The sequence below is a fragment of the Rhinolophus sinicus genome, chromosome 1 (genome assembly GCF_057876585.1).
Source record: "Rhinolophus sinicus isolate RSI-liver-muscle chromosome 1, RSI-T2T, whole genome shotgun sequence".
Lineage (NCBI taxonomy): Eukaryota > Metazoa > Chordata > Mammalia > Chiroptera > Rhinolophidae > Rhinolophus > Rhinolophus sinicus.
The window spans coordinates 7365864-7390788 of record NC_142501.1 but is presented as its reverse complement, the minus strand read 5'-3'; the positions used below and the strand labels follow the sequence as shown (position 1 = coordinate 7390788).

Here is a 24925-nt window from a genome sequence, read left to right as displayed (position 1 = left end):
CACATCCCTGGCACAGGAGAGCACCGCTGGGGGCAGGGTTGGGTCCTCAGTGTCTGACTCTGGGAGGCCACGGTCCGTCACAGGCCCAGACCCCAATCCTCATCTTGCCCCACGGCCACCACACACAATGCATCCTGGGAGGTTGCCACTGGTCCACCCACCTTAGCAACCTGCTTTTTATGGCCCTGGGCCCATTGGGCTCTCCGTGGATGTTGGGAGCAGGGTGTGAACAAATAAAATGAGTGGTGGTGAAGGAGGTGGCTGGAAAACGTGCCCACTACAGGAGTGAGGGGTACAGTGCTCTGCGATGGAGGCCTGGGGGTTCCGGGGGGAAGTAACGTGCTCTTACCTAGAAGAACGGGCCAGTGAGCAGATCCCAGGCTCCAGCATGACGCTGGGCCACTCCAAGGTGGTGCCGCAGGATTGTGGGAGGGTCACATTTGTCGACTGGACAAATAATTCTCCACGTAGTCCACCAAAAGAGCGGTTTATTTGGGAAAAGAAAAAGAAACAAAGCCACCAAGGAGTCTGTAAACGCGCACTTCCTGGCTGGTGTTCCAACCAGCCACCCACGTGCAAAAAGAATAAGACAGTGTGACGCCCTAAGAGGGCCTCTATATTTTATGTGAATCCCTCCCCCAGCAGTTACCACAAAGTTTAACAGGAAGTCAGGGCTAGAGAGTTAACAAGGGGCCCAGCTCCACCCCATAGTCCTCCCAGTTCTATGGTTAATCTTCTTAAGACGCCCGTTGACTTTTATCACATTTGACGGCCAGGTTTTCAGGCAGAGCGTCCAGAAGGGCGAGGACGCGGTGGGCAGAGCAGGTGTTGGTCAGCCCAGTTTGAGGCCCACGTGAGAAGTGGGCGTGGGGAGTCCAGCAGCAGCCCAGCTCCTGGTGTCTGAGGCCCTTCAGAAAGGGGGGGGAGCTGGACCAGCTCTGGGTGTCGCCCCGGCGTCGCCCAGGCCCACAGGCGGCACCTCACCCCTCCTGGGAGCCCTGGTCTCTGTTGGAGTCAGTCTCACCTGCCATGCCCTCCGAGGCAGCACCTAGTTACATCTATTTACCTACATTCCCAACAGCTCTCCAAGGTGATCAAAAATCGCTGCATTTTCAAGGTCAATTTGTTCTCGTAAAGGCTGGTAAAACAAACCCCTTCCTCCCCCTCTCCCCCTCCTTTGCTTCCCCAAGTCCCAGAAATATCATCTGGCCCTTACTGGCTTCTCTCTCAAGAACAAAAGCACAATGAACACCTTTTCCAAAGCTCTACTACCGTGTTTCCCCGAAAATAAGACCTAGCCGGACAATCAGCTCTAATGTGTCTTTTGGCAAAAATTAATGTAAGACCAGGTCTTTTGGAAAAAATTAATATAAGACCCAGTATTATATTTATTATATTATATTATATATTATATTATTATATAAGATACAGTCTTAAAATAAGACCGGGTTTTATATTAATTTTTGCTCCAAAAGATGCATTGGAGCTGATTGGCTGGCTGGGTCTTATTTTCGGGGAAACACGGTATTAACCCTTCAGCCAAGTCTCGGTGGGTTTTCATGAGGCCCTTGGACAGTCACATCACCATTCTCTGTTTTAATCAATAGACTCCAGACATGTTTCCTTAGAACAATTATTAACTGACATCTTTACTCTATGAAACACTCGCACCAACTGACTATAAAACAAAACACCAAGGCCCAAGGATAAATGGGCCAGGAATACAAACGAAAGTCACACACGAACACACGCACACGTATGGAAACTCGGAAAGGGTGTCCTGGCAAGGCCTGGGCTGGGGAGCCGCTGAGGCCCTTCGCTGTGAAGTTCACTGATGGGGAAAAGCAGAGCATGTTCAGAGGCAGAGGGGGTGACCGTCTGCAGAGTCTAACTCGCCCCGTCAGAAAAAGGGGGACAGAACCCTCGTGGAGGAAAATCCCAGGGAGGGACTGTGCCCCGGCTGCCCCAGCCCTGAGCAGGGCTAACCCAGCGTGGAATTTCTTGTGGACACTGTGACAGGCTGAACTGTGTCCCCCTGAAATTCCTATGTGGAAGCCCCGACTCCCAATGTGACTGTATTTGGAGAGGGGGCCTTTAGAAAGTAATTAAAGGAAAATGAGGCCATGAGGGTGGGGCCTAGGTCCCATAGGACTGGTGTCCTTACGAGAAGAGACACCAGTGGTCTGTGGCTCACTCCTCAGAAAGATCACATGACACACAGACGAGAAAGCGGCCTTCCACCAGCCGGGCGAGAGGCCTGTCCAGAAAGCAGCCTGACGGGACCTTGATCTTGGACTTCCGGCCTCCAGAACTGTGACGAAACAACATTCTGTTGTTTAACCCCCAGCCTGTACTATGCTGTACGCAACCCTCTGGGCTCGAACCACGGCACTCTGCACACCTCACTCACAGCAAGGACAGGTCCTGCCCCCCACCCCCGCCAGGGTGCGCGACATCTCAGTTAATGGCAATGGCACATCAGGCCCCAAACATACATACAAGGCCCATCCACCAGTAACTACACCATCACTCACACGCACTTCAGCCTTACACCATGAGCCCTCCTGGTGATTCACTTCATAAGCTTTGGTAGAAAAAGTCGACAACGTTATCTACTGCAACTGTTTATTTAGAAGTCTATAAATTTGAGCTTTTAAGAAAGATTCACAAAATATTCTGTCGAAACCATCTTTCTCATTCATTAAATTTCAAATATATTTTACTGTCCTAACAATATATTCTAGTGCTGTCTAAAACACAGCCAAATTATTTTTCTTTATTCATTTATACACATTCTATAATTTTTTGAAAACCAAGATTAAGATAAAAAATATTAACAAAACTACCCAATTACAACTACTATTTCCCCATATACTGAAATATTTTCTGTGGGTGCATCTTCTTACCTTATTCATTTTTAATTCTGTACACTATATCGATTTATAAATGCACTTAGGGAGTCTCATTTTACATTTCTCATAAATTCAAAGAGCAACACCTTGTCAAAAGATTAATTCCCTTGACAATGCAGAAGCTGAGGTTTGTTAAAAGCACTCGCTGAAAATAATTTTTAAATTTATAGTTCATACAAAATAAACAATTTACAAGGGGACAGGCGACTTTAAACATTATTTTGAAACTACCTAAACATGTGGAAATATAAATGAAGCAATCTGCCAAATTAGACACCATTTTTGGTCTTTTGTTTTTATTCTTTGCTCCCTTTTTAATGAAATGTGTGCAGTGAATTTTGTTTCTCCAGGCCCAGCAAGCATCAGCTGATTCTGGTGACCCTTGGCCCATGGGTCACAGGAGCTGAGACCCTGTCCACAAAAAGGCTCTTGGTCCTTGGTCTTCGGAGAGGTGGGAGGGGCCCATGTCTCTGCCCCCAGCTGTCAGAACTAGAGATTCCAAGAAAAGAAAGCAAGGAAATGCATGGATATGCCGTAGGGAGCACATGTGCAGGAAGGAACACAAAACGGAAATGACAGTAAAGCTTCTACATCAAAGAAACGTTAAAAGTCAGTAATGTGTATATGCCACGTGAAAAGGTAGCAGAACGATGTGCAAGACTGGCTGGTCTTCACTGCAGGCTGCCATGTGGCCACCGGTTTATTAAAGAGGACTTTCTCCAGGAAGCACATCTCCTGACGTCAGTATTAAGAACCGTAGCGATCCTAAAGAGAGAGAACCCAGTGAAAGTTACGAGCACTCAGTATCACTTCCTCATTCGCATGCAGACCCACAGCGTGGAACTTCTCAGAATGACACCACGGCTGACCCAAAACACCACCTGTCTGGCATCTGCCACCACCCCGTACCCAGGGGACACGGGGGACTGAGGCCTCCCCAGGCCAAGGGCTGCGCGGCCTCTGGAAGCTGACAGGATTGACGTCCTGCCCGCCGGCCCAGGCTTGGGAGGGCTGTGAGGCCAGCAGCAAGGTCACCAAGGGGTCAGCCCTCCAGGAGGCGAATGTGATGGGGACGGAGGACACAGTGGGGTCTGAACCCTGAAATCCTGCGTCAGCTGAGTGAGCTCGCAGAAGCAACTTGACCTCCCTGTGCCTCTATTTCCTCACCTACAAAATGGGGATATGAAAAGGGGGTAAACTAGAAAATGGGGGTGATCAGCTATAAACTAGGGATGTCACCCACTTGGAAGGGCTGATGTGGGCTCAGCTGGCCTCAGGGACAGTAAGGCGTGCTGTCATGTCATCAACAGCGGTGACACAGCAGGGGCCTCGGGGCTGAGGGGACGCTCCCCAGTTGGGGACCCCGGAACCCTAAAGGCAGCAGAGTTCCTATGGCCACATTTTACATCCCAATAGCATCCTTCTAACATGACCTGACATAAACACAAAGGTTCACGAGAGAAGCATTTCGTATCCTCAGAGACGACCTTAAATTGTTACACACCAGGGTCTGGCCTTGCCTTATTTAGAAGATTAGAATACAATCTAAATGCCCAACTTGGAGAATTAGTAAATAAATTACATGTATTTTCACTCAATAGGATGTGGTTTCTGGAGAATTTTTAATTACACAGAAATGCTCATAACAAAACATTATGGAGAAAAAAACAGGATATAAAACCACATATACAGTATAATCTCACATGCATAGAGCATCTTTTTAAAGATAAAAAGAACACATACAAATCTAGAACTAAAATAAAATACACCAAAATTGTATTTCCCCTGTGAGATGAGATTATGGGTCATTTTTATTTTCTTCTTAATATTTCTCTGTTCTGATATAGGAAAAAAGTGGATAACGATCATGATAATCCCTGTAACGTCATAAATTCCCCTAGACTCATAAATTAGAAAATTTAAACAAATATAAAACTATAACTTCTGGTTTTTATGATGTCCTGGGTTACACTGTAGCAAACATATAAATCAATAATATAAAATCTAATTTCCGAGCAACTGAAGAGTGGTCCAAATCTCATTTTCAAAACTATGAACCCACCATCACACTCAGATAACGTCGTCCCAGCTTCACTAACCTGAATCGAAGACATGACTCCGTTAGCAAAGACAGAGAGCTTGCCAGCGACGGACCTCACCCCCTGCTTAAACTGGGCCATGTCGGGGGCAGTGGGCAGCACGTTCGTGAGGTTGTAGTTTCCTGCAAATAGAACAGAGGCTGGCTTGTCACTCTGCCACTGCAGCAGCACAGCCAGTGCTCAGGGCACTCGACGACTTCAGGGAACGTGGATCCCGGACCCTCCTGCTTTGCACAAGTAGCAGATGTGGTCAAGGGAAAAGGACCCTGTGGGGGGCAGGACTTGGGGTTCAGCACCAGCCCCGCTGTCCTGCATTTACAACCAGCTGCAAGACCCCATATCAGAGAACATGTAGTACTGGGTCTGAAGACCATCCTGGGTTCAATACTGGCACTGCCACCTTCCAAGCTGAGTGCCTCTGGAGAGGTTCCTTACCCTCTCTGGGCCCCTATTTCCTCCAGTTGCTTAACACAAGACTTGACAGGTAAGTTCTCAATAAACGGCAGACATCTGTGTTTTGTGTGCTCAGCATCCCTTCCCCCATCTTTTGGTAAAGCCCTCCTCCCTTCCGCTGGGGCGGCCTCTCGTAGACCCCATCCAGAGGGATGGGCATGTGACTGGGCTGGGCCAATCAGAGCCTTCCCTGGGATTCACGTGCACTTAAGTGAGAGGAGCCATTTACTTACTCTGGGGTTACTGGTGGGTAAGGCACTGTGACTGCAGCTCTGACTACGGCTGTCCCCCTCCTACTTGCTGCTCAAGGGGGTACAGAGGAAGCCTGTACAAGAAAAAGGTTCATCCAGGGAGGGGAGCCAAGCGGGTGAGTCTGGCTGCTTTCCGAGCCACAGCCCGAGCCAAGCTTACTGCCAGTCCTCCCAGGTACAGAGGCCGAGGCCAGTGTCAGCCAGGGTCCTGTCGCTTAAGTTGTGGCTGCCCCAACATAAACACTAGCATATTGCCACCAACGCAGGTGAAGTACATCAACGTTATCACACATAAATCTGACAACCAGAGTTTCAAGGTGAACTTCCGTCACACAACTGCTGGAGGGGCTCAGGGATTGTGAGTGAACCCAAACCCTGCAGGTCCTCAGGGGAGCCCAGCCCAGCTATTCCCTCAGCTCCACACATGATCTAGCTAGACCCTCCTGCCCCTTTCCAAGAACAAAACAGACGACACGTTTGTCCTTCCACACAGATGGCACCCAGAAGAGACGCTGTGTTTCCCCATGGCACTGTTTCCAGGACCCACCACGTGGGCAGGGCTGTGGATGTGGGGTCTTCCGCTCTCCGCCTCCAGCTGACTTTTAAAATTTTGTAGGCCTTTGCCAGCAACAGAGCAGAAGCCCAGCCCTGTGACGGGATCTGGGTTCAAATCCCAACACAGCCACTTACCAGCAGTGCTGCCAGCCTGTAAACTAGGTCTTTACTGCAAACAAGCAGCCAGTTAGAGATCCTGAGCATGAAGGGCCAGAATCACAGCTGCTCCATTATGCAGCGAGGTCCAGAGTGGCTGTGCAGGTGGGGACCAGAAGCCAGCGGGGGTGACCTCAGTAGGAGTGCCTCCACTTATGAGTTTTCAACTCGAGAAGTGTTTAAAGAAGTCAGCACAGCTGAGGCAGGACCAGGCCCCTCTGATGTCTGGCCGCTCCTTAGACCGGGCCTGGGCCTGGGCGGAGCAGCTTTGGGACAATGACCCCTCCCTGACTACATTCAATCCACAGGCTGCTAGTGCCCCTGTCATTCCTCGCCTCCCCTTCTCTGCTCAGAACTCCCAAAACCAAACCCTTACAGCAAAGTGTGTCCAAGTGACATAGTTTACCAGTACGATGTAGGCAAACGTGCCTCACAGGGCCGGGCATGCCCTTTTCCGTCCCTCTTCCTCCTTCCTGCTAGCTGGAATGCAGATGTGATGGCTAGAGCCAGCGCAGCCATATTGGGCATGAAGTGAAGTAGAGAATGGAGATCATGAGCAACAAGATGAAAGGGGCCGGAGTCTGGCAAAGTCTCCTTCCTCCTCTGATATCTAGGCACTGAGTCTCCCCTGAGGGCTGCCCAGTGCAGCAGGTTACAAGGGAAGGTGGTCGTGGTCAAAGACAGCCCAAGTGGGCTCAGGTTATACACAGTGTGCTCCGGGAAATGACAGCGCAAGCCACCTCCTCAGAAAGAGGCTCCTTGACCCTGAACTAGGTGAGGGTCCCCATTTGCTCACTATCTGTTCCCGTAGCACCCACAGTGGGCCTGGAGCTGAGGACACCAACCCGAACTGGCCAGCTGGGGATGAGGGGCCTCTGGGCACCCAGCACCCCAGGATGCTCCCTCACCATGACTACAGGTTTCCACGGACCAGAGTTTGTCTGGAACTCACACATGGGCAAAAATGAATGGATCTTTGTTTCTCTGTGTGGGGAGCCATGGTTACAGGTGACTCTAAGCTTTACAGAATGGCTCCGTTTATGCTTAACCTGTTTCCCTCCCCCTGAGGCAATTGTCTCTGCCTGCACCTGGGGGGAGCTTGAGCTTGTAAGCTGCTGAGGAATGTGGTGGGAACGGCCAGTTCCCGGACACAGAAGGCTGATGCCTATCAGGGCAATTGATAAGATAATTACATGTGAGAGTTTCAGTGAGTTTTGTGTCCTCTGTGTGAAAGTTAAAGAATTTACATTTGCTATGTTAATGCATACTTTCGTTGCTAAGTTGCACGTACTCAAACTGCATATATGGGTGCAGTAAAATAAACTCAGTGACTTCAGCATCACTGGAGTCCGCGATCGCCATCATCATATGTGAGAGTGTCTTTTATTCATTCCCACTCCCCCATTCGGGAACCGATTGACTTGTGGCGGCTGGCCCGTCACACTCTGAAAGGGGACAGGAAGAGAAACACAGGCTGGCCACAATTTTCTTCAACAATCGAAAAGCCCGCTATCTTTTGATCTCCAACAGGTTTTACAGCAAACAATAACACTTCAGAGTGAAGCTTCCAGCCGTATGAATGATAAAAACACACGCTGCCGGGGCTCATTTACAACACTTAGGTTCTCTGGACCGACCTGCACCCTGTGCCAGGGCTCCTGTGAGGTGACCCAGCACCAACCCGCAGGGGGTAGAGGTGGGACTGCTAGGAGCCCCCCAAAGGGCCAAGCACCCTTCTGCCAGGGGCGGTCATAAAAGGAAGTCACCCTGACAAGAGGCCACGACACTGTAAGCTGGAGATGAGAACAAAAATCCACAAGCCACAACCACTGCCGACCACACTCAGCACAGGGAACGCCCAGTCAGGAAATGGTCTGATATAAAGCAACAAGCCCCTTCCTGCTTGAGGTCAAGGTTGGTCCCCACCTGGAAAGCACCATGCCCTGATGGCGGCCTGTAGGTGAGCACCCCCTCAGCTCACCAGGCTACTCCTCAATGCCCCACAGCTGCCTGGCAGTGCCCAAGGCCGAGGGCCACGGTGGGCCTTCTAACACCGCCCAAACCCAGACACAGAAGGCCCCGGGCACTCAGGTTTCGCCTAAGACTTCTGTGTTGAGGCTGTTTCTCTCTGGACTCAGAAAACAGCTGTTCTCTGAAGCTGCAAGACCAAGTGGCTGCCCCTGCTGAGCCCATGCCCACACCCAGCTTCTCCAGGGCTGGAAATGAGGGGTGCAGGTGGTGTGGGGCTCTGGAGAGCCCCTCCCTTTGGGCTCTTCTAAAGATGAGTGGGTCCTAACCTCAAAGGACACTGCTTCTTTAATGGTAGCTGTGACACAAGAGGGACACATGGCACTTCCCCCACCCCGGTGGCCTGGCTGAGGCCCGAGTAGGACAGGAACATGGCTTTTCTGTGGCTCAGGGACTGGTGGAGTGGAGGGCAGCTTGGCTGTGGGCATCCAGGCTGGGCCCGCTCTCTCAGCCTCACTCTCCAGGGCTCGCAGACAGCCCCCCACTGGCGTCTGCACCCAGAAGAGGGATGGGGGAGACAGGAAATTCCTCTCCACCGCCTGTTTCCAAAGCCGCATTCTGTCTTCCCTGGAAGAACAGGGCTGGTGGGTCACCTGTACTATCTGCTCTGCACAGCGCGGGGCCCAGGCGGGGCCTGGGAGGGGCCCGGGAGGGCCTGCAGGCACCCGACCCCGAGCTGGTCCCTTAAGTGTAGCAGCACCTCAGCTAAGCCTCAGTACAACCCTGTGAGGTAGGGATTATCCACCCACTTTACAGACGAGACTGAGGCCAAAAGCGACATAAAATACACAGGGTCTCACAGTTAGGACGCGGTCAGCCTACACGGCAGCCAGGGCTGTCCACCTCCAAGGCAGGGACAGCACATGGAATCGGGCCCCACGTCCACACCGTGCGGGAATACCGGTCTGTGACAATGTTGTAGAAAGACGACTTGTTGGGTAACTGGGGGGATGTTGCTTAACTCTCCTGACTTGCTCTCCTCACGTGGGCACGTGGGAAGCCTGGAATGACTGCTCGACCGGACTGTCTTACAGAGGACAGAAGAGCAGCGAGTAACGGTTGCTAAGAATCTTGGAAAAGTAGAAAGTCCTATCCAGAGAAAATGTATTCGTGCCACAGATACAATGGAGACCAACTCTTGTCGCTGCCCCCCAACCCCCGCACTTCCCCCCGCCCCCCAATTACCTGCCATCGGCTTCCTCTGCTCATCGAACAGATCGGCTGAACTTATGGAAGAACTTGCCGAAAGCCTCTCCAGTCGAGCCCGGGTTTCATACTAGACAAGAGCAGGAAAAGGAAACATTAGGCTCCAAATACCCTGAGCAATTTTGCAAAAGGAGTCCAGGAGGAGCTGTCCTTTGAATGTGTGTGTCCCCTAGGCACTGTCTCTCCAACAGCTGCTGAATGCCATTACCACAGCTGGGACCGGACGGCATGACGCTCGCTCACATTCTGCAAGTCAGAGCGGACAGATCAACAGCGGCCTGGCCAACGCTTGCCAGTGCGAGGGGGAGACCAGAGTGAGAGTGAGAGAATGACCTCTCTCGAGCGAGGGTACTCTCGCCAGCGGCCAGGAAAGGCGGCTCCAAGAAGCTCTCTTCCAGTACCACCCCCAGTATGTGATTTTATGACTGAACTTGAATGTCATCAACTTTAAAACAAGGCAGAGTTTAGGGGTTGGGGAAAAGCCTAGAGGCAGCTCTAAATACTCTCAAAAGTAAAACTGCAGAGGGTAAGGGGGGTGGGGGGTGGGGGGTGGGAGATGAGGGTAAGGGGGATTGAATATATGGTGATGGAAGGAGAACTAACTCTGGGTGATGAACACACAATGGGATTTATAGATGATGTAATACAGAATTGTACACCTGAAATCTATGTAATTTTACTAACAATTGTCACTCCAATAAATTTAATAAAATAAAATTAAAAAAAAAAAAAGTAAAACTGGAAAGTTCTAATGCTACAAAATAAAATCAGTACACGTTAGGAAGTAATTCTCCGGATAGTCCAAGAAGCTTAGTGATTGATACACGTAACTCCAAGAGCTTTGTGTAAGCACACTAGCGCTTCAGAATCAGGGGGACACCTTAACCCTTCGCCCCCATTTCCATCTGAGTCTTACTACTTAGAAAGACTCCACTGACACAGGCTTGTTAACATTTCTGAGAAAAGATGCAACAACCTGAAAATAAATATATCCACCCTCCCCAAACATATCTATGTGCTTCTTTTAATTATGGTTAAAAATTATTAAGCAAATTACAGCTGTATCAAAAATTGCCTGAAATTTGTTCAAAAGCTATTGAACGTACGACTATTGAAAACACTGAGACAGGAATAAGAGAAATGAGACATTTCCTACTCCAATCATTCCTCTAGTTGGGGCAGCAAAGTGGGGTGATTAGTCAGAAAGACCTGGGTTCGAGTCCTGCTCCAGCTCTGGGGCCAGGGGCCTCTCGCGCCTGAGTCCACCTCACTCAGAGTCCATTACCTGCTCCCACATCTCCCAGGCCCCTGCTTGCTTCCCGCTCTATGGGGCCCACACAGACGCTCTACAGACACTTACATCAGCTTGAGCTTGTCTTCCAAAGTACATATCTGATGAAATGGCTTTGACGTTGCCAAACTTCTTCTGGGCCTCGTCTGTATTTTCAACTGGCTCATAGTCTGGCTTGCGGCGAGTAGTAGGTCTAAAATTAGAAACAGCCAAATAGGAGTGATATCAGCAAGATGTCGGAATAGGAACTTTCTACCATCACCCTGCACTGATTCTCACAATCACCCACAGTTGAGAACGTCTTTGGAGATGTCAGGAGTCCAGAAGAGAGGTCCCAGCACATCACGGGAGCAAAAAACCCAAGACTGGATGCAATGAAGAAGGTAAGAGAAACAGCTGCACTTTGCCTCTCCCCCAAGGCGGCACCACTGCCAGGAGGGAAGGTGAGAAGGTGGTGAGTGGCTGACTGGTTTCTCCAGCTGGGTGGGACATTGCCAAGATGCTCACTTCTTTCTCACCCCACCCAGGATACTGAGGGGCTCTGCATGGCTTAGAGGCTGGGAGAGGCTGGAAGCCCAGCAGCCAGGGCGAGGGTCTCCTCAGGGGCTCGCGGCTCCTAAGCGCCCTGCAGACTGTGAGGAAGCCTACTCACCAGCCCCCACGTACACTTTGTCTGTGGAGCCCCCACATGGCCCACAGGTGCGGCCCAATGCTCTGTGCACTTCACCCACGTACCTCCCCCCATCCACAGCCAGCCCCCTACACAAGCAGATGGCGAATGCAAGCCTTTGCGGACAGCTAGTGAGCATGTGCGGAAAGCCAGCCTCAAGCACGCAACCTTGAGCATTTCAGGGCGCCATCCGGGGGAAAGAATCAGGAGGCTCTCGGCACCTGGCCCAGTTTGGGGGATTGAGAGCATCTTAGCACTCATCCCAAAAGGGAATAAGAAGTGTGGAGTGGGCGCAGCCATAGAAAGAGGCTGAAAAAGTCTCAGAATCCCTAGCAGGGCTGACTGTTGAAGGTATTTCTCACCCAAAGCCAGTCAGGCATGAATTCTGAGGAGGTGACTCCTCCTTCAAACGCAAATACAGCAACACAAAATGCCAAGGAACATGAAAAATCAAGGAAAACTGACACCACAAAGGGAACACAGTAATTTTCTAGTAATGGACTCCAAAGAATTGCCTGACAAAGAATTTAAAATACTTGTTTCAGGAAGATCAGCAACCTGCAAGGACACAGGCAGACAACGCGATGAAACCTGGAACAACACACACAAATAAAATGAAAAGTTCAACAGAGATAGAACTCATAAAAAAAACACCACAGAAACTCTGGGACTGAAGAATACAATGAACAGAATGAAAAATGTAGTAGAGAGCATCAACAGCAGACTTAACCAAGCAGAAGAAAGAACCTGTGAACTCAAAGATGATTCATTTTCAATTATTCAGTCAAAGGAGAAAAAAAGAATGAGAAAGAGCGAAAAAGCCTACACGAATCATAGGAAACCATCAAGGAAACAATTTAGACATTACAGGAGACCGAGAAGGAGCAGAGAGGGGGAAAGGACAGAAAGTTTATTTAAAGAAATAATGGCTAAAAAGTTCCCAAATCTGGAGAGAGATATGGACATCTAGGTACATGAAGCTCACAGGTCCCCAAACAGACTCAATCCAATGAGGTCTTCACCAAGACACGTTAGAATAAAACTGTCAAAAATCAAAGACAAAGAGAATTTTGAAAGCAGCAAGTGAAAAGGAACTTATCACAGACAATGGAACTCTGTTAGGCTATCAGCAGATTTCTCAGCAGGAACCTTGTAGGCCAGGAGATAGTGAGATGATATATTCAAAGTGCTAAAAGGACAAAAGAAGAACTACCAACCACTGGGCTTATCTTGCAAGAACTGCTAAAAGGAGTTCTTCAAGCTGAAATGAAAGGATGCTAATTAGTATCATGAAAAGATATGAAAGCATAAAACTTACTGGTAAAGGTTAAGTGTATAGTCAAATTCAGAATATTCTAATACTGCAATTGTGGTGTGTAAATTACTTAAGTCTAGTATACAGGTTAAAAGACAAAAGCAGTAAAAGTAACTATAGCAACAATAATTTGTTAGTGGATAAATTGTTAGTTGATACACAACATAAAAATATGTAAACTGTGACATTAAAAACATAAAATATAGGTGGAGAGAGTAAAAGGGTAGGGTTTTTTGTTTTGTTTTGTTTTTATAAAGCTAGGAAATGTTTTCTTTATTTTTCTTTCTTTCACTTTTATTTTATTTTATTGGGGAACAGTGTGTTTCTCCAGGGCCCATCAACTCCAAGTCATTGGATTTCAATCTAGTTGTGGAGGGCGCAGCTCAGCTCCAAGTCTAGTTGCCATTTTCAATCTTTAGTTGCAGGGGGCATGGGAATTTTAAGCCGGCAACCTTGTTGTTGAGAGCTCGCACTCTAACCAACTGAGCCATCCAGCGCCCCCTCCAGCAGCTCAGCAGCAGCTCGTGGTCTTCAATCTAATAGTGGAGGGCGCAGCTCACTGGCCCATGTGGGAATTCAACCGGCAACCCTGTTGTTCAGGACTAGCTCTCTAACTAACCGAGCCATCCGGCCGCCCCAAAGGGTACGGTTTTTGTATGCAATCTAAGTTAACTTGTTACGGTATCAGCTTAAAATAGGCTACTACAACTATAAGATGTTTTATGTAAGCCTTATGGTAATCACAAAACAAAAACAACAGCAGGTACACCAAAGACAAAGAGAAAGGAATCAAATCACAAAGGAAGACAGCAAGAGAGGAGGAACAAGGGAACTACAAAACAAACAGAAAACAATGAGATGGCAATCATAAATCCTTACCTATCAATAATTACTTTAAATGTAAATGAATTAAATTCTCCAATCAAAAGACAGAGTGGCTGAATGGATTATAAAAAAACAAAAAAAACACACAAGACACAACCATATACTACCTATAAGAAATTCACTTCAGTTTTACATATGCAAAAGCTGAAAGTGAAGATGCGGAAAAAGATATTCCATGCAAGTGGAAACCAAATGAGAGCTGTGATAGCCATACTTACATGAGACAAAAAAGACTTTAAGCCAAAAACTACAACAAGATACAAAGGTCCTCATCTAATGATAAAGGGGTCAAGCTATCAAGAGGACATAACACTGTAAATATATATGCATCTAACATGGGAGCACCTAAATATATTAAGTGAATATTAATAGAGCTGAAGGGAGAAACAGACAGTACTACAGTAACAGGAGACTTCAATATCCCATTTTCAACAATGGACTGATCACCCAGACAGAAAATCAATAAGGAAAATTGGACTTGAACTACGAGTATACCTTAGGCCAAATGGACCAACAGACATATTTAGGACATTCCATCAAATAGCAGGTGAACACACATTCTCAAGTGCACATAGAACATTCTCCATGATAAATCATAAGTTAGGTCACAAAACAAATTAAAATCACATGTTAGGTCTTAACAAATTCAAGAAGATTGAAATCATATTAAGTATTATTTCTAACCACAATGGTATGAAAGTAGGAAACAGTAACAGGAGGAAAACTGGAAAATTTACAAATAGTAGAAATTAACACATTCCTGAACAACCAAAGTGAAGAAGAAATAAAACCAATATGTAGAAACAAATGAAAATGGAAACATAATATACCAGAACTTATGGGATACAGCCAAAGCAGTTCTAAGAGGCAAGTTTATAGCCGTTATATGAAAAGGTGCTCAATGTCACTAATTATTTGGGAAACACAAATCAAAACCACAATGAGATATCACCTCACATCTGTTAGAATGGCCACTATCAAAAAGACAAAAGATGTGTTAGTGAGGATTGGAGAAAAGGGAACCATCATTGTGTACTGTTAGTGAGATTGTAAATTAGTACAGTCATTATGGAAAACAGTATGAAGGTTCTTCAAGAAATTAAAAATAGAACTAGCATATGGTCCAGTAATCCCACTTCTCAGTGTATACCTAAAGGAAACAAAATCAATATCCTAAAGAGATATCTACACTCTCCGATGTTTATTGTAGCATTATTCACAATAGCCAAGACATGGAAGCAACCTTTGTGGCTGTCAATAGGTGAATGGGTAAAGAAAATGTGATACACCCACACACACACACACACACAGACACACACACACACACACAAAATGCAATATTATTCCATTATAAAAAAAGAAGGAAATCCTGCCATTTGTGACAACATGGATGAACCTAGAAGATATTACGTTAAGTGCAATAAGCCAGAGAAAGACAAATACTGTATGATCTCATTTCTAAGTGGAATCTAAAATTAAAAAAAAAAAAAAAGTCAAACTCATAGAAACAGAGTAGAATGGTGGGTCCCAGGGGCTGGGAAGTAGAGAAAAGCGGCAGCTGTTGGTCGAGGGGTACACATTTCCATTTATGAGTAAGTTCTGGGGATGGGATGTACAGGATGGTGACTATAGTTAATAATACTGTAGTATATTCTTGAAATGTGCTAAGAGAGTAGATCTCAGCACAAAAAAAACAAACAAAACCCCTAGCAAAATGAGGTTAAATTAATTTGAGGTGAGGCAAATAAGTTTCTTATTTATAATGCATACATATGCCATTTTACTTTTTAAAAAGCCAACAGCAGTAATTTTATAAAAGGATTTTAGGCCACTTTGAAAAAGCCTGTAATTCTAATAAAAAATGAACATCCAAACCACACATTTGAAAGAATTTTCCATTTAGAATAGGCCTGTTATTTCACTCTTCAGATCCACAGATCAATTAGCAAATACTGAAGACATATTATGTAGGCTACCAAATGAGTCGGATGTCCATACATTCCAGTTACCTGGGACAATTCCTGGTCACACCTGCTGTCCCAACGTATTAGTAGTGTCCCTTGTACTCTCAACAGTTCCCTGGTTTGGACAATAAATTGTACAGCCCTTCATTCGTGATCCCCAAGCAGGAGACAGTTCTTTGACGGCATAACAAACTCAACAATACCCCTTTGACACTAAGACAAGTCAAAGGGGCCAGTCTTAAAAGGCCAGTTATTGCATGGTCCCCTTTATACAACATTCGGGGAAAGGAAAAATCCTCAGGTCAGAGACAGACCAGGATACAAAGAATGTTCTTGAAACAGTAGAACAAAAGCATGTTACTGGTGTTGGAGAGTTTCCCTAGACATCCGTGTTTTGCTGTCCATACCTGTCTGAATGGCCTGTGGTTTTCAGAGCGGTGTCAGTGTCTTTGACGGTCTCCTTTTTCCAGTAGAAATCTGAACTGTCATCCCAGTTAGAAAAAGAACTGCTCCTTAGGCCAATCGGCTCGTCAAAGTACCTGCATGCAAAAGAGCAGAACAGTGACTTTGGAGGACTGCCCTTCCTGGCCCCCTTGAAGTTGGGGGCTGCCCTGTGACCTGAGCAGACACGAGGTGAGCCATTTTCAGGCCTGTACAGCGCCCTGGCTCAGCACGCCCAGTCCCCTCTCCCCATGCCAAATGGAAGAGGCCGTGTTTTCCAGGTGCTACAGCCTCAGGCAGGTGAAACCTCTATCCATCTGGATGATCAAGGTGCTACCCGAAGGACAGGAAATCTAGACAATCGCCTGTACACTCACCTGACTTCAGTGAACAAGAAATAAACTATGGTTATGTTAAGATCTGGGGAGATGTTTGTCACTGCAGCACAACCTAGCCTATCCGCACAGTACGACATCTTTAAATGTTAACCACTATAGGTTACGTATTTCATTTTCTTTGGGTCTAGTTCTGCCAAGTTAGGGAGTCACACACCATGCAGCTGGGCCTGGAGAACCGACTGTACGTGGGGCGCTCCTTGTTGGCGGTCCCGGTCACCTTAGCCACACTGTCAGGCTGCAGCCCTAACGGCAACTTCCACTTAATGTAAATGATGCTAATTAACCTCCTCCAGAATCGGACACAAAGCTGCGGACCGCTGAATTGGGCTGTTCTGCGGATGCTCCTTCAGCCTGGAGCTTGATGTGAACTTGACCCGTAAGCGTCTCAGAGGAGATGCTGGCCTTCCGGGTTGGTTCACACTGTCATTAATCAGCTGAGCATCACTGAGCAGGGCACTGCTCAGACAGCAAACCTCAATGGCAGCTTTCGGTCCCATGTAGTGAAAGAAAGGCCTTTGCCCAGGAGCATCAGGGTTTGCTGGAACAGGACAGAGATTGACAGGTGGGATGGATGTGCCACTGCCCTCATACGAAGTGACTGTGCTATCTCAGAAATCAGGACAGCTTCCGATAGAAAATGGCTGGCCAGATACGCCCTCCTTGTAAAGGTGGGGTTCGAGAAGTTCAGAAGACAGAGGCAGATTCCAAGGCTTAGGTCTCAGGAAAGGAAGGATGGTGGGAGACAACGGAGAGGTTTTCAAAATGTCACCCAGGCCTTCTGCAGAGAGCAAGAAGCACAAGGAACCAGGTGAGCACCAAGCTCCACCATCATAAGGACTCATTTAAAGACAGAAAGCCTGGGTGGTCCGAGGGGCCTGTGAGCAAAGGTGAATGTGAGAGCGCAGCAGGACAAACAGGACAGGGACGCAGAAGAGCTAATATCTGGGGCAGGGGCCAAAAACAGATGGACTCTTTCCTGGCAGGAAATAAAAAACAAAAAAGGGAGGAAGGCTAAACCTGCTGTTTGAAGCAGATGGTGTGACTTTACGTGGATAATAGAGAGAAAGAGGAACTTTCAAGTGTGGCTTCTGCCTTCTCTGGTGAGAGGGTCATTAAGAACAAATGTCGCTACAGTAGCCTCCTTGCTCCAGGAAGGGAAACAACCATGCGCACGTCTGGACTCTAGCTGCAAGCTCTCCCTGGGGCCAGTGGAGGAGCCCTGAGCCACGGCCCGGCAGGAGGAGACAGCCAGCCCTCTTCAGAGAGACACCGAGACAACCACGTGACTTGACGTCACATCAAGAAAGAAGTTGTGGGACGTGTGTTGGCCTGGAGAATTATACTCAACTATCTGAGCAGCTTATTCGTAAGCGCCCAAGGGAAAGAACGAAGACCAATTCAATGAAAATTTAAGAAATAAGCACCTCTGAAGGGCCGGCCTCATTAGGGGAGGATACGGGTGAGAGGAATATTCAGGTCCTGCCCTCACAGGGCTGCTGGTCTGAGCTCAGAAACCCCGGTGGGCGGCGGGGGAGGGGTGTCAGTATAGGCGGCAGTTCTCACGGAGCTGCCTGGGGACTGAGGAGCAGGTGGACTGCGTGGGGGGCTACACGGTCCCCGAAGGGTGTTGGGGGTGCCGGGAGCACTGCACAGGGTGTGCTCTTTACAACTCTGAGGTACTAGGACTTAGGATTTTGCAGATTCAGTATCACTCTAAGGAGCTAGTTTTCATTCACAGAAACCAAAGTGCTTCTCCTGGAATATAGGAGCATCGGTTTTAAAAACAAAGACTGGACTACTCAAAAATCAGAAGAGAGAAAGCCATTCTGCTGGGGTCCCACTGCCTAGCAAGAGCCTGTCATGTATCGTTCTGCGCTGGGGTGGGGGGCATCTTCCTACCATTCCCCACCAGCAGCTGTCTGTGCTCTCACTCAATGCAGGGGGCACGTAGCAACTCCCCGCGAAACAGCTGCCCGCTGGAAGGATGGGTGACGAGCCAACTGATGGCCACGGTGCACTTGCCTTTCCTCAGAAACACGACAGCCTCCAAATCTGATCTCCAAACCTTTACTGACTTTCTACTGTTTCGATTGCTAGATCCCAGTTCTCAGTGCTTCTTACTTTTCTTTCCGCCCTCCCACTGTCTTCCTCCACCCTGAGCACATTACTGAAGACCCCTGGATAGAGCACCCTAATATCACATAAGTCATTGACGGCTGCAGACACTGTTCTTTCACTGAAGCCCGCACTGCTCGACAAGGCTGAGCGAGCTGTTCTACTTTCATTATTCTGTACTCAGTATATAATTACATTGTTTATCTCCTGGAAATAATGGCACTCGATAAAAAACAAAAACCAACGATACGGTTGATCTTATTTTTAATAGAAACAGCACTCTTTCATAATTCATAATATTCAAGTTCTAATGGGCTAATGAATAAGTTGGAAGCAATGAGAGCTCTTCATGGAACCCAGACGCTTTCTTTCCGAAAGTTCATGTGGCTGCCACTTGTTGCCAAAGCCCTCAGAGCGCCCTTGTTCTGCCAACAGTGGGTACAGGGCACAGGAGAGAAGGCGTTTATGTTCCTTATGATAAACAATGCCCCAGGGTCTCTGGCAGGAGGCCAGCAGCTGTGGTCTGCATAAACACACCCGTCTGCTCCCAGGTTTCAAACCATAAATAATTGCTCCAGAGCGACGAAGGCCTCCAGGGCTAACTCTTGCCACCACACGGTTGGAGAAGAAGAGCCCGCCGGACCCCTGGAGCTCCCAACAAGGCAGGAGCCTGTCAGTGACCTGGAGCCGGGAGGCTCTCCAGAAGTTTCTCAGGCCTGTGTCCCAGCAGTATTGATTTAACCTTTTCAATCCATTAATTGATTTCAAGTTTGTTCTCCAAAATGTGTCAAAAATCCACAGAAAATAATTACAGTATTCATATTTTTAAGTAAGTCCAGTTAACGCAGCAGCCGGCGACATGGAAATGTCGTTTGACGATAGACAAACACGGCAGCGAGAACGTTAACTGGAGATTCCTTTCCTTTCCTTTCCTACGCTCTCATCTGTAGGAGTCGCTAGTGTGCAGTGAACGAATCAGAAGGTGTGGGGAACCTGACAGGTGAATGCGGAGCCTGCGGGTCACCTGCACCACCCTCTGACGGAGACTCTCGCCCTCATTTAATGTGCGCACTTAAAACGGTCCGACCTGCCCGCCCGCAGCCTCCACGTGCAGTTAGACATCTGATTTCAAGGTGTAGAAAGTGTACTTAAACTGCATGGAGAGGCAGATTGGGTGTTACCTCTAAGTAAACTGAACCCTGGTGTGTTACACCGGTTACTCGTCAGTCAAATATAAAACCATCTCTGAAAGTAACGACGGGACACCACTACACAATGAACTTTTTTTGGTACAATATCTGGACTTGAAATAATTTGAAGCTACGCTAAGCGAGTTTTTAAGGACAGTACTCTCTGGGAACTCTGGTAGGAGAATCATGAAACATGTATCTGTTATGTATGTGAAACCGCTTTGAGCCTGTGTGATTGCCAGACATCCGTCACGCCCTTCGAGACAGGAGTGAGGGGGCCTCTGCATGAGCACGCCAGTTACCGACAGGCACACATTCAATCTCCCCAAACTCCTAACCCCGAAGGTGGCCCTCAATGTGGTTGATTTAAGTATCTAACAATAGTGATTAAACATTGAGACTGAGTCACACGTCTCCTGAATTGAATTTCCATATAATAACAGCAGCTAAGCATAACATTAATAGCCAAGCACTATTTCAAGTGCTCTATTTGTGTTAACTCATTTAACTCTCACACAACCCTGAGAGGCAGACACTGCGACTATCCCTAACTTACAGACAGGTTAAGTAACTTGGCCAAGGTCACGCCGTCATTAAGTGGCAGAGCCAGGATTCAGACCCAGGACACCTGGCTCCTTGGCCTACCCTCTTGCCCCCTCAGCTTCTCAGCTGGTGCCCACCTCTAGTAATTTCCTAAGTTCACTTGGGACCTTTCTAGCAGGACTCTCTCATGCTGGTCAGGTTGTTGGAGGAACCTCACAAAGAGAGTGGATTCAAGTGCAAACCTGCCGTCCCTGCCCCTGCAGGCCGCTGGGACCTGAACCACGGCACTCTCCATGGTCAGCTTCACACAGGAGTCAGGCAGCTCATCCGATCAGAGGGTGAGCACTCAGGGACAGGGAGAGGCTTTGTCCTGGGAGCCCTCAGCATGTGACAGTGTTCTTATTAATAACTGCACACACACAACGAGAGTTTACTCAATACTTTGCCTTGCTTACTGGAGACTCCCGAGCTGGTGTTCTGGAAGGCTCAGCTGAGAAATGTCCCAACTGTGGGAATAAGACTAAACAAATTTCTCCAATTTCCCATTTTAGATGAACAAGACTTCTTACCTCTAATTTCAACTCTTGGTCGCTGATTTCATTGTCAAACATTTTAATATTAGCAAACATTGTCCACTTATGAATGTTTCCCCAATGTTTTTCAAAGGATACCCTTGACTCCAGCCATAGCTTTTAAAAACAATGAAGTAAACTGATCTGTATTTGCTCCTAATGCAAATAAATTAGTAAGTTCATATTAATCACTGCTTTTCAAAATAACACCAAGGATGATTTTAGCAGATTACCTTGAGCTGGAAGTAAAATAGGAATCATCGTGGTCATCGCTGTACTTTTTTCTTGGTTTTGCTAGGACTGGAGTTTCCTGTTCAATGGTTTGCATGTCTGAAGTCACTGAATGTGAAATACCACTTGAATAAAATGGAAAAAAGGTTATATTAGTTTGTGAAGACATTTGTGTTCACCAAAGAATGAATGTTTTAATCTATACTCAACAAAAATAAATTGATTAGTGAGGTTAAAAACATGAACAATAAAACTTTTTTTTGGGGGGTATAAGCATTGGAAAATACTGAACCTTAGTAAGGACTGTAACTAATTACACAAAATACGGCCATATCTATCAGTTATGCTTATGGCATCCACTTAATGACAAGTCAGACCTATTTCTTTTTTTCTAAGAATCAAGTTTGAAAGTTTTCATGCTAAACTGAACACTAGAGGAAAGCAAAAGAATTGAAGAAAGGAAGGAATAATGAGAAAATACTGCTAAAGTTGAAAATACAGAGAAAAATCCATTCAGGATTAGCAAACTGGTTTAAATTCTGAAATCCCAGAGAGCACTCTCACCTACCTTCTGCAGTTTCCAAATCCCATGCCAAGCCTCTCTGACTCCACCTTTTTTTTGTCACTCATGTTCATCTTTTCATCTTTCTTCATTTGAATTTCAAGATCCTTATAGGCTAATCGTAATGATGAAACACTGCCAGAAAAACCAGATGCTCCTTAATTTAGTTTTAATTCTGTGTTCTTAAGTTAAAATACTAAGCAAAATTAAGCATGCCACTTATACTTTTAGCTTTGTGCTTCTTTCCATAATTAACAATTACGAAGGCAAGTCAGCATTTTTTTCTGTCTTCTTTGAGTAGATGCTCAAGAAAATCTGGTTGCTGCTGAACCTACATTACTGTCCTAGTTTATATGACCTATTATCCTGTAACAATAATTTATACTACTTACTATAGAATAACACAATATATACCAAAATCATTTCTCTAGAGGTTAGTAAAAAGCAGAATTCCTTACCGGGACTAATATTTTGTTATATTTCAAAGTTACATATGAAAAATACGAAGTTAGTCTCATTGGTTTGCTTTGGTTTGCGACAAAAAATACATAAATATGACTTCACAAATAGATAAATTAAGAAGGGGTTACTTATTTGCAAAAGGATTCTTCGGTTTACAAGAACATTCCCCATAGATTCTCTTTATGTAATCAGGCTTCTGAAAGCATTTAAAATGGAATAATCATTCCTCTGTAGATTTTTCTGCACTACCGGTCAGATGCTAAGCATCTATTTATCAAATACCTGTTACGAATAATGCACCAATAATACATCTTTATAAAAAGATGTATAAAACACTGTCCCTTACTGTCAGGTTTCTGAAATGCAAAAACACTTAATTTTTCATAAAGAAAACTATGCCCATATTAGCAGTAATGAGCGTGTTTTATCAAATGTACGAAAGCGACAAAACTTCAGGGCCCTTTAAAGTGATATATCTACCTTATCGGGATTTCTAAGCTATCATCCATTTTATAAAATTGTGTCAAAGGTCAAGAACTCCCCATAAGCAAAGTACTGTATAAATGCCACAACAATATAAATGCATTTCTGTATAGGAACAGGGGATGATAACAGAATGTCTTACTCAGAAAAAGTAATCTTGCTTTTACTGTTTCCTTCCTTAATGAGTCCACCAGAATTTCTTTGTTTTGTTTTAATCTGACAGTTTGTTTTCTTTACTATTCTTCCTACAGAACAGGTTATGGCAATACACCCATTTTATTACTAAGAAAAAAAAATACTCTTTCAAGTATACCTTTTGGAGGAAAACAATAGATTTGTTTAAAATCATGAACAGACAGAACTGTAGCAACAGATTCTCCTGGAGAAGCCGAGCGGGTGGAAATGAAAAAACTCCACTAGAAAGATAATGAGTGGGAACGTTTTCCTTCTTAGGACATCTGACATGGGATTGGGTCTGCCACTTGTTAAAAGCACGCTCTTGAACTTCCAGGCTTACTGTAACACGGCTCTGGAAGCGCTAATGGAATTAAGCAGTCAGGACTCCGTGCTTCTCAGAACTGCTGGAGCCCTTCCCAGTACCAGCTCAAGGGAGGGCGTGAAGACACTCAGACCACGAAAGGGGGTGGCTCTGGGCAGCAGCCTGTCTCTTCCACTCTGCCTACCCACTGTGCACAGACACCTCTGGGCGTGACCGAGAGACTGTCAGGAGGTGAGAATCAGGCTGCTTCACCGACAGAGCAGTTTCACAGTCTGGAGATACAAGATACAGCACTGTTTCTGGCATTTGCTAAATTGAAATAACTTTATTTGCAGCCATTAAAAACATCAACTTGGAGAAGAACCGCACTCTCACGTCTTAAGGACGAACGCAACAGGAGCTCTCTCGTAGCTGGCATGGCCTGGTCTGCGGAAACTGAGCCAAGGCACTGCGGGGCGGCTGCTCTGAACAGGCCAAGAAAGTTGTTAAATTGGGTCCCCAAGTCAAAGTCACAAATCCCATGACCAGCAGCTTTGCTTTAATGGTGCATTAAACCGTCCTAATGAAAGACATACTACAGGCTGGTCCTGCTGCTGGTTTTAATAACCAGTCTCCACCCACCGGAGCTGTGGGGAGGGGCTCTTGCTTTCTGTGTTCTGCGTCTTTTGTTCTCACGAGGCTTAGGATTTTACACACTCTCTGGGAAAAGCTCATGCGTGAGCGATCTAGACACAGCCCACTCCCAAATACCGAGAGAAGCCGTCCAAACACTCAGATTTAACCCTCCCTCTTTCCCAGAGTCAAAAACCTAGCTTCATCAGAGAAATTAAAATGAGACACCAAATAAATTTTACGTAAACCATTTCAAACCATACTTAACCTAAATACAGTTTAGTGCTGCCCTCTGTGGTCTATGAATTCAATGACAATGAGAAATAACTACCAACTTCAAATGATCTGGGCTTACCATTTAAATGCCGCTTGGCCAACTGTTAGTATGAATAGTAAGAAATCACCGTGGTTGAGCACTTAGTATGCACCACACTGGTTAATGTACTTTAATGAGCATTAACTAAGCTCATCCTCAAGACAACCTCATAAAATAGGTGCGGTTATTTTCTTCATTACACAGTCTGCAGTAACTCAAGCTCAAACTGATAAAACACACATGAACATAAGAGAAAACGCCATGAAAATAAAATAAACACACATAAAAATAAACGCACGTTGCCTTTCCTTCCGTGTTCACTCATCTGCTGTGATCGTTTATACCCGCTCATGTACACTTGCCAGATGCCCATAGTTCTCTTCTGTTGTCAACACAAATGAAAGCATTCAAGAGCCTTAGATAGACTTAAAACCAGTCTCCTGACTGGCCTCCTGGCTTCCAGTTTCTTCCCCGTTCTCTTCGCCCTGGACGTCACTACCAAACCCAATTTCCCAAACACGCCAGCCTCATCACGGCAGTCCTCTCAGAGAACGTGTGAAACCAGCGGCCTGGCTCCAGGGCACCCCACCTTACCAGACAGGCCCCCCGCAGTACAAACACCTTAATCCCTTTTCGTTCTCTTAAAGTCTTCCTTCTGCCTCTCCTCCTTGCCAAGTCTGCCTCTGAGACCCCTCCAAAATTCAGGCTCAAAACCT

At 46.4% G+C, this 24925-nt stretch overlaps 1 protein-coding gene across 1 annotated transcript in view; it reads right to left on the bottom strand.

The window, feature by feature from the left end:
• Positions 1–2613: 2613 nt before the first annotated feature.
• ARFGAP3 (ARF GTPase activating protein 3) overlaps positions 2614–24925 on the bottom strand; it is a 47852-nt gene continuing 25540 nt past the window's right edge. The window contains exons 10-16 of the mRNA XM_074326489.2: positions 21844–21972; positions 21278–21400; positions 16193–16324; positions 11021–11144; positions 9640–9730; positions 5012–5133; positions 2614–3677 (exon numbers count right to left, since the gene is read on the bottom strand). Of these exons, the coding sequence (XP_074182590.2) occupies positions 3660–3677; positions 5012–5133; positions 9640–9730; positions 11021–11144; positions 16193–16324; positions 21278–21400; positions 21844–21972 (739 nt within the window). The 3' untranslated portion in view covers positions 2614–3659. The remainder of the gene's footprint in view (positions 3678–5011; positions 5134–9639; positions 9731–11020; positions 11145–16192; positions 16325–21277; positions 21401–21843; positions 21973–24925) is intronic.